The sequence below is a fragment of the Mustelus asterias genome, chromosome 30, assembly GCF_964213995.1.
Source record: "Mustelus asterias chromosome 30, sMusAst1.hap1.1, whole genome shotgun sequence".
Taxonomy (NCBI): domain Eukaryota; kingdom Metazoa; phylum Chordata; class Chondrichthyes; order Carcharhiniformes; family Triakidae; genus Mustelus; species Mustelus asterias.
Window position 1 is genome coordinate 19,554,420 of NC_135830.1, and position 12,584 is coordinate 19,567,003.

General features: G+C 48.4%; 1 protein-coding gene across 1 annotated transcript; it reads right to left on the reverse strand.

Moving 5' to 3' along the window:
• Positions 1-3,763: 3,763 nt before the first annotated feature.
• LOC144480779 (uncharacterized) lies at positions 3,764-11,247 on the reverse strand. Its single transcript, XM_078200364.1, has 2 exons — positions 11,175-11,247; positions 3,764-8,576 (listed from the first exon to the last, which is right to left on the reverse strand). The coding sequence occupies exon 2, from the start codon at positions 8,217-8,219 to the stop codon at positions 7,128-7,130; it is 1,092 nt and encodes a 363-aa protein (XP_078056490.1). The 5' UTR covers positions 8,220-8,576; positions 11,175-11,247; the 3' UTR covers positions 3,764-7,127.
• Positions 11,248-12,584: the final 1,337 nt, after the last annotated feature.

The following is a 12,584-nucleotide window of genomic DNA, read 5'->3' on the forward strand; positions in this document are numbered from 1 at the left end:
TGTCTGCGTGGGTTTCCTCCGGGTGCTCCGGTTTCCTCCCACAGTCCAAAGATGTGCGGGCTAGGTTGATTGGCCATTCTAAATTGCCCCTTCGTGTCCCGGGATGCATAGGTTAGAGGGGTTAGTGGGTAAATATGCAGGGATATGTGGATAGGGCCTGGGTGGGATTGTGGTTGGTGCAGACTCGATGGGCCGAATGGCCTCTTTCTGCACTGTAGGATTCTATGATCGAGAACAAGAGGTCACAGGTCAAGGTTGAGAGGCAGTAGATTTAAAACTGAGATGAGGAGGAACTCCTTCTCGCAGAGGGCGGTGAATCTGTGGAACTCACTGTCCCATGGCGCGGTGGAGACTGAATCATTAAATGGTTTCAAGAAGGAGATGGATATATTTTTGATTGAAGAACTGGTGAAAAGGATATGGGGAACAGGTGGGGAGGTGGATTTGAGACCAGGGAGAGATCAGCCAGGATCTGATTGAATGGTGGAGCAGGTTTGAAGGGCTGAATTGCCTACTTCTGCTCCTAGTTCCTACGTAAACTAAAAGGGCAGCAGTCGACTCAAATTCTCTTGAAGAAACTTTTGTTTATTCAATACTTTAGGTTCCAAACTTACAATATTTGCAACATTTTAACTTTTACACTTCCAACATTAATTCTTAACTCTTTACCTGAAACTCTTAACTCGTTAATTTAAACTCTAACTCTTACACTGAACTCTAACTCTTTAACTGAAATGAATAGAACCCGGTTCAGAACAAAATGGCCAAGTCCGTTCCCGATGTAGACTTTTCATGTGGTGCTTTGCCTTCCCTGAAGATGTTCTTTCAAGGCACAGTTGCGACAGTTGATCTCCGAGTTATCGCTGGAGACAAAGAGCTGAAACATGTGTCTTTATCCTCAAACTGTCCCAATCTTCCAGAATGTTCCTTGGCACTCAGCCAATGGTGTAACGGGAAACCGGTCACATTGTTCAACCAGGGCAAATGGGAGTTACTCCACAGACAACTTCACAATGATTAATTTAAATGGCATCTAGGCCATTAGTAGCCTTCGCCCATATATGGGCATGGCTCCGCCGTGTCTAAACAACTATCCTTATTTGGTCAGCACAGGAAGTGTCAGGTCACAGTCCACAGGCCAGGTCACAGCTTGCAGCAACTTTATGACTTGCGTCCATTTTTGATTATATATCGGCCACAAATTCCAGCATGCTTGACTCTCATTGTCACGATTGCTCTTCCGGCTAATATTTCCGTTACTGTTGCTGAAATCATTGTTGTAGTCGGCTCTCTGACCACAAGTATGAGACTGCTTGATAGAAGGAGTTGGGGCAGCACAGTGGTTAGCACTGCTGCCTCACAGCTCCAGGGTCCCGGGTTCGATTCCCGGCTCGGGTCACTGTCTGTGTAGAGTTTGCACATTCTCCTGGTGTCTGCGTGGGTTTCCTCCGGGTGCTCCGGTTTCCTCCCACAGTCCAAAGATGTGCGGGTTAGGTTGATTGGCCAGGTTAAAAATTGCCCCTTAGAGTCCTGGGATGCGTAGGTTAGAGGGATTAGCGGGTAAATATGTGGGGGTAGGGCCTGGGTGGGATTGTGGTCGGTGCAGACTCGATGGGCCGAATGGCCTCCTTCTGCACTGTAGGGTTTCTATGATTTCTATGATTTCTACTATTCAGACAAAGCATACCACTCATAGAGTACATAGGGGAGAAGGAAAGGAGAGGGTGCAGAATATAGTGTTGCAGTTATCAATAGGGTGAAGAGAAAGATCAGCTTAATATGTAATAGGACCATTCAAAAATCTGACGGCAGCAGGGAAGAAGCTGTTCTTGAGTCGGTCGGTACGTGACCGCAGACTTTTGTATCTTTTTCCCGACGGAAGAAGGTGGAAGAGAGAATGTCCAGGGTGCGTGGGGTCCTTGATTATGCTGGCTGCTTTGCCGAGGCAGCGGGAAGTGTAGACACAAGTCAGTGGATGGGAGGCTGGTTTGAGTGATGGATTGGGCTACATTCACGGCCCTTTGTAGTTCCTTGCGGTCTTGGGCAGAGCAGGAGCCATACCAAGCTGTGCTCCAACCAGAAAGAATGCTTTCCATGGTGCATCCGTAAAAATTGGTGAGAGTCATAGCTGACATGCCAAAGTTCCTCAGCCTCCTGAGAAAGTAGAGACGTTGGTGGGCTTTCTTAGCTATAGTGTCATGGGGAGACCAGGGCAGATTTTTAATGATCTGAACACCTCGAAACCTGAAGCTCTCGACCATTTCTACTTCGTCCCCGTTGATGTAGACAGGAACATGTTCTCCTTTACGCTTCCTGAAGTCGAACTATCTCCTTCGTTTTGTTGACATTGAGGGAGAGATTATTGTCGTCGCACCAGTTCACCAGATTCTCTATCTCTCGACCATCGCCACTTCATAACTGTTGATGCAGACAGAGGAATGTCCTCCACATCTAGTGGATCTAGTTGAGTGATAAGAGCAGGCTTTGAGGGGCTGAATGGCCTATGCCTGCTCCTAATTCCTGGACAAACGTCTAGACGGCTGCCACGAAGCTTGAGATAAGCTGCAAGATGACTTCCAGGCAAAGTGTTGGACAGGGGGAGCAGCACCATGGGTGTCTCTTCTCTAATCATTGGTCGGACGGGGATTGAATAGGTGAGTGACATTGGGTAAACTACCAGCCCCGAGTAATGAAGTTTATTAATGGGTGCTTGGAGATAAAGTGCTCCAGTCCTCATCCGCAGGAACAAGGAACCTGGGCGACACTGTGGCGCGGTGGTTAGCACTGCTGCCTCACAGCGCCAGGGATCCGGGTTCGATTCCCAGCTCGGGTCACTGCCTGTGTGGAGTTTGCACGTTCTCCCAGTGTCTGCGTGAGTTTCACCGACCACAATCACACCCAGGCCCTATCCTCATAACCCCATGCATTTATCCTAGCTAGTCCCCCTGACACTAAGGGGCAATTTAGCATGGTCAAGCCACCTAATCTGTACATCTTTGGACTGTGGGAGGAAACCGGAGCACCCGGAGGAAACCCATGCAGACACGGGGTGAGGCAGCAGTGCTTGCCACTGTGCCTCACAGTGCAAAGGACCCGGGTTTAATTCCCAGCTCGGGTCATTGTCTGTGTGGAGTCTGCACATTCTCCCCGTGTCTGCGTGGGTTTCCTCCGGGTGCTCCGGTTTCCTCCCACAGTCTGAAAGACGTGCTGGTTAGGGTGCATTGGGCCGTGCTAAATTCTCCCTCAGCGTAACCCGAACAGGCGCCGGAGTGTGGCAACTGGAGGATTTTCACAGTAACTTCATTGCAGTGTTAATGTAAGCCTACTTGTGACACTAATAAATAAACTTTAATAAATAAAACTTCCTAACTTCCTGACCCCTCAGAGAAGACAGAACAAAAGAGGTGACTGCAGACATTGGACAAGAAAACTGCTCTCACCTGTCACGAGTCGTATCTTAGAATCATAGAAACCCTACAGTACAGAAAGAGGCCATTCGGCCCATCGAGTCTGCACCGACCACAATCCCACCCAGGCCCTACCCCCAATCCCTACATATTTTACCCGCTAATCCGTCTAACCTACGCATCCCAGGACACTAAGGGCAATTTTTAACCTGGCCAATCCACCTAACCCGCACATCTTTGGACTGTGGGAGGAAACCGGAGCACCCGGAGGAAACCCACGCAGACACGGGGAGAATGTGCAAACTCCACACAGACAGTGACCCCGAGCCGGGAATCGAACCCGGGTCCCTGGAGCTGTGAAGCAGCAGTGCTAACCACTGTGCTACCGTGCCGCTCGTACGTTAAGACCATAATACAGAGGAGCAGAAGTAGGCCATTTGGCCCATCGAGTCTGTTCTACCATTCACTGAGCTAATTACTAATCTAATATGACAATCTTTGACTTCACTTTCTTGCCTTATCCCCATAAGCTGTGATTCCGTTGCTGATTTAAAATCTGTCTGTCTCAGCCTTGAAAATACTTAATATATTATTCTCTGTCCATCATATTTAAACAGTTTCTTCTTAATAAACTACGTAATTAATAAATTACTTTATGAACTCCATCCTTTTTTTTAGATAATCCGTGATTCCTGAACAATAACCTTAGATAGCTGAGGATGGAGGAGACAAGGGAGAGGTTTAAGGTTCATAAAGTTTATTTAACCACCTCCTCCACCCCGCAGGTAGAGGAGGTGGTTAAGAAGGCGTATGGTGCGCTGGCCTTTATCAATCGAGGGATTGAGTTTAGGAGTCCGGGGATAATGATGCAGCTATATAAGACCCTCGTCAGACCCCACTTGGAGTACTGTGCTCAGTTCTGGTCGCCTCATTACAGGAAGGATGTGGAAAAGATTGAAAGGGTGCAGAGGAGATTTACAAGGATGTTGCCTGGATTGAGTGGCACGCCTTATGAGGATAGGCTGAGGGAGCTCGGTCTTTTCTCCTTGGAGAGACGTAGGATGAGAGGAGACCTAATAGAGGTGTATAAGATGTTGAGAGGCATAGATCGAGTGGACTCTCGGAGGCTTTTTCCCAGGGCGGAAATGGCTGCTACGAGAGGACACAGGTTTAAGGTGCTGGGGGGTAGGTACAGGGGAAATGTTAGCGGGGAAGTTTTTCACACAGAGGGTGGTGGGCGAGTGGAATCGGCTGCCGTCAGTGGTGGTGGAGGCGAACTCAATAGGGTCTTTTAAGAGACTCCTGGATGAGTACATGGGACTGAATAGGATGGAAGGTTATAGGTAGGTCTAAAAGGTAGGGATATGTTCGGCACAACTTGTGGGGCCGAAGGGCCTGTTTTGTGCTGTAGTTTTCTATGTTTCTGTGTTTCTAATTGCAAAAAGTATAAATAGAATTCCTTTATCCCAATCCTCTGGATAATCTTGATTTTTGGCCCTCAACATGATCTGTAAAGTTTGATGCCACCATTCCAACGCTCCCTGCAATTCTGGGATGGTACACAGTTGATTTAAATTGATTTATTTCTAAGCTAGCCATAACTTTGATGTAAAATTTGATCCTCGATCTGATTGTACTGCTGTGAGTGGTCTGTATTTGGTAAAAATTTTAAGTAGCTCCTCTACAACTCTGAAAGGTGTGGGGAGCTGGGACTTGTCCAGGAGAGTACTGAAGGTACAAGAACTGAAATCATCGAAAATTAAAAAGGAAAAAAAAATGCTCAAAAATACAACAGTGACACGACATCAACTTTTCTTCTCTTATCGCAGAGAAAAGTATGGCCCCAACTCACTGCTTCAAACAACAGGAATATTTTCAGATTCGTCACATTCAAGCTCAATTGTGGTAAAGTTTATTTATTAGTGTCACAAGTAGGCTTACATTAACACTGCAATGAAGTTACTGTCAAAATCCCCTAGTCGCCACACTCCGGCGCCTGTTCGGGTTACACTGAGGGAGAATTTAGCACGGCCCAATGCACCTAACCATGGATTCATGAAGGGAAAGTCGTGTTTGACGAACTTACTGGATTTTTATGAAGATGTGACGAGTGCGGTTGACGGAGGGGAACCGGTAGATGTGGTGTTTTTGGATTTCCAAAAGGCGTTCGATAAGGTGCCTCACAAAAGGTTGCTGCAGAAGATTAAAGTACACGGAGTTGGGGGTAGGGTGTTAGCGTGGATTGGGGATTGGCTATCCAACAGGAAGCAGAGAGTTGGAATAAATGGGTGCTTTTCTGGTTGGCAGATGGTGACTAGTGGCGTGCCGCAGGGATCGGTACTGGGGCCTCAACTGTTTACCATTTACATAGACGATCTGGAGGAGGGGACTGAGTGTAGGGTAACAAAGTTTGCTGACGACACGAAGATAAGTGGGAAAGTGAATTGCGTGGAGGAAACGGAAGGTCTGCAGAGAGATTTGGACAGGCTGAGTGAGTGGGCGAGGATCTGGCAGATGGAGTATAACGTTGACAAATGCGAGGTTATTCACTTTGGAAGAAATAATAGCAAATTGGATTATTATTTAAATGGTAAAAAAATTACGACATGCTGCTGTGCAGAGGGACCTGGGGGTCCTTGTGCATGAGACGCAAAAACCCAGTCTGCAGGTGCAACAGGTGATCAAGAAGGCAAATGGGATGTTGGCATTTATCGCGAGGGGGATAGAATATAAAAGCAGAGATGTCTTGCTGCATCTGTACAGGGCATTGGTGAGGCCGCAGCTGGAATACTGTAGTCAGTATTGGTCCCCTTATTTGCGGAAGGATACATTGGCCTTGGAGGGAGTGCAGAGAAGGTTCACCAGGTTGATACCAGAGATGAGGGGTGTTGATTATGAGGAGAGACTGAGCAGATTAGGTTTGTACTCGTTGGAGTTTGAAGGCTGAGGGGGGATCTTATAGAGACCTATAAGATAATGAACGGGCTGGATAGGGTAGAGGTGGAGAGATTCTTTCCACTTAGAAAGGAAGCTAGAACTAGAGGGCACAGCCTCAAAATAAAGGGGGGTCAGTTTAGGACAGAGTTGAGGAGGAACTTCTTCTCTCAGAGGGTGGTGAATCTCTGGAATTCTCTGCCCACTGAAGTGGTGGAGGCTACCTCGTTGAATATGTTTAAATCACGGATAGATGGATTCCTGATCGGTAAGGGAATTAAGGATTATGGGGAGCAGGCGGGTAAGTGGAACTGATCCACTTCAGATCAGCCATGATCTTATTGAATGGCGGGGCAGGCTCGAGGGGCTAGATGGCCTACTCCTGCTCCTATTTCTTATGTTCTTATGTAACCAGCACGTCTTTCAGACTGTGGGCGGAAACCGGAGCACCCGGAGGAAACCCACGCAGACACGGGGAGAGCGTGCAGACTCCACGCAGACAGTGACCCGAGCCGGGAATCGATCCCAGGTCCCTGGCGCTGTGAGGCAGCAGTGCTGACCACTGTGCCACCGTGCCGACTCCACGCAGAGAGTGACCCAATCCGGGAATCGAACCCAGGTCCCTGGCGCTGTGAGGCAGCAGTGCTAACCACTGTGCCACCCCTGTTAATAACATCATTACTGACTCAGCAGAAACAAACCCCCACATGTCGGAATGAACGTGGATCAGTCCTGGATGAGATCAACAGCAGCAGTGACAGCAGAGTCCAGCCCCCCCCCCTGCGGTCACTTGTGAACTTGCTGGTGAGTTAGGAGGTGGGACGAACGTGTGAACCCCTTCCCGCACGCACAGCAGGTGTACGGTTTCTCCCCAGAGTGAACCCGCCGGTGCCTCAGCAGAACATCCGCGCTTTTGAAGCTCTTCTCGCACTGAGAACATTTGAAAGGTCTGTTGTTGGTGTGAACCAACTGGTGTGAATTGAGGTGAGCCAGCCGGGTGAAACCCTTCCCGCACGCTGGGCAGCTGAATGGTCTCTCCCCGGTGTGGACCTGCTGGTGGGTCAGGAGGTGGGACGAGCGGGTGAAGCCTTTCCCACACACGGGGCAGGCGAAAGGCCTTTCCCCCGTGTGGAGGCGCTGGTGCATCAGCAGGTCCCTCATCGTTTTAAAGCTCTTCCCGCAGTCAGGACACTCGAAAGGTCGCTGATCGGAGTGGACCCGCTGGTGCAGCTTGAGGTTGTTCAGACAGATAAATGCCTTCCCACAGGTGGAGCAGGTGAAGGGTCTCTCCTCGGTGTGAATGCGCTGGTGTCTCAGCAGGTCACCTGCGGTTTTGAAGCCCTTCTCGCACTCGGGACACTTGAAAGGCCTGTCATCGGTGTGAACCAGCCGGTGTGAACTGAGCTGGGAGAGTCGAGCGAAGCCCTTCCCACACACGGGGCAGGTCAGGAGCCTCTCCCCGGTGTGAACCCGCTGGTGCTTCAAGAGGTTCAGCGACTGTCGGAACGCTTTCCCGCAGTGAGAGCAGCTGAACCGCCTCTGGGCGTGAGCGAGCCGGTGCTTGGCCAGGTCCTCGCGTCTCTTAAAGCTCTTCTCACACTCCGAGCAGCCGAACAGCCTCTCGTCAACGTGGACCAACTGGTGCCTCAGCAGCTGGGACACGAAGCTGAACCCCTTCCCGCACGCCAAGCAGGTTAACGGCTTCTCCCCGGTGTGGGTCCTCTGGTGTATGTGTAGGCTGGATGACAATGTGAATCCCTTCCCACACACGGAGCAGGCGAACGGCCTCTCCCCGGTGTGGCTGCGTCGATGGATCTCCAGCTGGGACGGGTAATTGAATCCCTTCCCGCAGTCCCCACATTTCCACGGTTTCTCCATGGTGCCGGTGTGTCTCTCCAGGTTGGATGATCCGTTGGACCCTGATCCACACACAAAACCCTGATACAGTCTCTCCCCGCTGTGAATGCTGCGATGTATTTTCAGGCTGTGTAACTGGTTAAAGCTCTTTCCACAGTCATTTCATCGGAACACTCTCACTCGGGTGTGTGTGTGTGTCTCGGTGCTTTTCCACTCACACTGATGTTTGAAATCTTTTCCCACAGCAGAGCAAACGAACATCTCTCCTTCACATTCAAGACTAATGATATTCAGTCCTGATTAATCGAGTGACTGGCAGGTCGTGACATGGTGATTGGTTCAAGTTACCCCATCTGCAAATCCTCCCTTTCTGATACCCTGTAAAAGGAGATTATTAGAGTCATCACTATCAGTACAGGGTAACATTCAGAACAGACCATTCTAGTTTCTGTGGAACATTTCTTTCCTTTTGTGATGTTAGTGTCCCTTTAAGAACCTTTAAGAACCTTTGCCGCTCAAGTGGATAGAGCTGTGAAGAAGGCCTGTAGTGTGTTAGCTTTTATTAACAGGGGGTTGGAGTTTAAGAGCCGTGGGGTTATGCTGCAACTGTACAGGACCTTGGTGAGACCACATTTGGAATATTGTGTGCAGTTCTGGTCACCTCACTATAAGAAGGATGTGGAAGCGCTGGAAAGAGTGCAGAGGAGATTTACCAGGATGCTGCCTGGTTTGGAGGGTAGGTCTTATGAGGAAAGGTTGAGGGAGCTAGGGCTGTTCTCTCTGGAGCGGAGGAGACTGAGGGGAGACTTAATAGAGGTTTATAAAATGATGAAGGGGATAGATAGAGTGAACGTTCAAAGACTATTTCCTCGGGTGGATGGAGCTATTACAAGGGGGCATAACTATTGGGTTCATGGCGGGAGATATAGGAAGGATATCAGAGGTAGGTTCTTTACGCAGAGAGTGGTTGGGGTGTGGAATGGATTGCCTGCAGTGATAGTGGAGTCAGACACTTTAGGAACATTTAAGCGGTTATTGGATAGGCACATGGAGCACACGAGGATGATAGGGAGTGGGATAGCTTGATCTTGGTTTCAGATAAAGCTCGGCACAACATCGTGGGCCGAAGGGCCTGTTCTGTGCTGTACTATTCTATAGGGGCGGCACGGTAGCACAGTGGTTAGCACTACTGCTTCACAGCTCCAGGGCCCTGGGTTCGATTCCCGGCTCGGGTCACTGTCTGTGTGGAGTTTGCACATTCTCCTCGTGTCTGCGTGGGTTTCCTCCGGGTGCTCCGGTTTCCTCCCACAGTCCAAAGATGTGCGGGTTAGGTTGATTGGCCATGCTAAAATTGCCCCTTAGTGTCCTGAGATGTGTAGGTTCGAGGTATTAGTGGGTAAAATATGTAGGGATATGGGGGTAGGGCCTGGGTGGGTTTGTGATCGGTGCAGACCCGATGGGCCAAATGGCCTCTTTCTGTACTGTAGGGTTTCTATGATTCTATGTTCTAAGAAAGGTTTTTTAAAAAATCACAATTTCTGCAGCTTTCACAGTTTGAGTGGTTTCTTAGCTCACAGTGTCAGTGATGTCTTTGTTGCTGACTTGACTGGAATTGTCCTTTAATTGCTTCTTAAGTGGCTTAAATGGGGTTGTTTGTGTTTACTCCGGGATTAGTTTTATGATCCTGCATTTGTTAGGAGAAAAGGTCATATGTTTTTGGACAGTTTCTTTTCTTTCCAGTGAGTTTAAGGTTTCAGTTTCGAGAATCCTGAGGCTGCAGTTTAGTTTTTAAGTTTTAGCAGGGGCATCAAGCAAGAAAGAAGCTGAAGTCTCTCTCTCTCTCTCTCCATCTCCCTGTTCTATTTGGAAATTCTGCTGGTTATCTCAAGGCAAAGTTTTGCTTTCCGGTAGGAAAGTGCAGCCTTCGAAAAGGATGAGAGGCTGGTTTGCGTGATGGACTGGGTTTTGTTAGTCAATTGAGATTTTAATCTACGCTGTGTTAAACCTGTGAGAAGGGTTTTGTCTGGGAAAGGTTTTGGTTTGTTGGAACCGCTTCGATTGAGGGTCAATGCATTATTGTGATTGTTTTCTTCCTGGCTATCTGTTTGGAACTGATAAAAGGTATTGCTAACTTTCTTTTTATACATGTTAATGAAAGCTCCCTGCTGGGTTGCTGAATCACACCTGAAGTGAAACATAAGAACATAAGAAATAGGAGCAGGAGTAGGCCATCTAGCCCCTCGAGCCTGCCCCGCCATTCAATAAGATCATGGCTGATCTGAAGTGGATCAGTTCCACTTACCCGCCTGATCCCTATAACCCTTAATTCCCTTACCGATCAGGAATCCATCTATCCGTGATTTAAACATATTCAGCGAGGTAGCCTCCACCACTTCAGTGGGCAGAGAATTCCAGAGATTCACCACCCTCAGAGAGAAGAAGTTCCTCCTCAACTCTGTCCTAAACTGACCCCCCTTTATTTTGAGGCTGTGCCCTCTAGTTCGAGCTTCCTTTCTAAGTGGAAAGAATCTCTCCACCTCTACCCTATCCAGCCCCTTCATTATCTTATAGGTCTCTATAAGATCCCCCCTCCGCCTTCTAAATTCCAACGAGTACAAACCCAATCTGCTCAGTCTTTCCGCATAATCAACACCCCTCAACTCCGGTATCAACCTGGTGAACCTTCTCTGCACTCCCTCCAAGGCCAATATATCCTTCCGCAAATAAGGGGACCAATACTGCACACAGTATTCCAGCTGCGGCCTCACCAATGCCCTGAACAGATGCAGCAAGACATCTCTGCTTTTATATTCTATCCCCCTCGCGATATAGGCCAACATCCCATTTGCCTTCTTGATCACCTGTTGTACCTGCAGACTGGGTTTTTGCGTCTCATGCACATCTCATCTTAGTCAAATTCAAGATGCAAAACATATGGTTCAGGTGGTCTTCCTAAAACACTTTAGAGTTTCTCACCTGAACTATAACACTCTCTTGTTCCACTACAGCTGTAGATCCCCGTCTCACACACTCTCTCTCCTCCCTGGCTGAAATTCAAATAAAGTGTTGGGTTATTTTCTGTAGCCGTTTAACAAATTTGTACAAATAGAATCATAGAATCATCGATCCCCAGTGCAGAAGAAGGCCATTCGGCCCATCAAGTCTGCACCAACCACAATCCCACCCAGGCCCTCTTCCTGTAACCCCACATATTTACCCTGCTAATCCTCCTGACACCAGGGTCAATTGAGCTTGGGCAATTAACCTAACCCGCACATCTTTGGACTGTGGGAGGAAACCGGAGCACCCGGAGGAAACCCACACAGACACGGGGAGAATGTGTAAACTCCACACAGACAGTGACCCAAGGCCGGATTTGAACTTGAGTCCCTGGCGCTGTGGGGCAGCAGTGCGAACCACTGTGCCACCGTGCCGCCCTATAAAATAGAAATAGCAACTTTTGATCATTCACTACATTCATGACTTAAATAAAACGTTACACAATCAATCATCTCAATATGTGTTTCCTACTGAAATGGGGGAAAATATCTGTCTGGACGTGGTTAGAAAACTCTTGAATCACACCTCCCATTGGCACTTAACTCCAAAAGAAAAAGAATGAGATAGAGAATCTGGTGAACTGGTGCGGCAACAATAATCTCTCCCTCAATGCCAACAAAATGAAGGAGATTGTCATCGACTTCAGGAAGCGTAAAGGAGAACATGCCCCTGTCTACATCAATGGGGACAAAGTAGAAATGGTCGAGAGCTTCAAGTTTTTAGGTGTCCAGATCACCAACAACCTGTCCTGGTTCCCCCCTCCATGCCGACACTATAGTTAAGAAAGCTCACCAACGCCTCTACTTTATCAGGAGGCTGAGGAAATTTGGCATGTTAGCTATGACTCTCACCAACCTTTACAGATGCACCATAGAAAGCATTCTTTCTGGTTGTATCACAGCTTGGGATGGCTCCTGCTCTGCCCAAGACTGCAAGAAACTACGAAGGGCCGTGAACAAAACCCAGTCCATCACGCAAACCAGCCTCTCATCCTTTGACTCCCATCTACGCTTCCCGCTACCTCGGAAAAGCAGCCAGCATAATCAAAGACCCCACGCACCCCGGACATACTCTCTTCCACCTTCTTCCATCGGGAAAAAGATACAAAAGTCTGAGGTCACGTGCCAACATGACTCAAGAACAGCTTCTTCCCTGCTGCCATCAGACTTTTGAATGGACCTACCTCGTATTAAGTTGATCTTTCTCTATCTGTCTGGGCTTGGTTAGAAAACTCTTGAATCACACCTCCCATTGGCACTTAACTCGACAAGAGTTATGACTGTAACACTACATTCTGCACTCTCTCCTTTCCTTCCCTATGAACGG

Coding starts and splice junctions, on each gene's coding strand:
- LOC144480779 (XM_078200364.1), bottom strand. CDS start 8,219: ATGGAGAAACCGTGGAAATGTGGGGACTGCGGGAAGGGATTCAATTAC.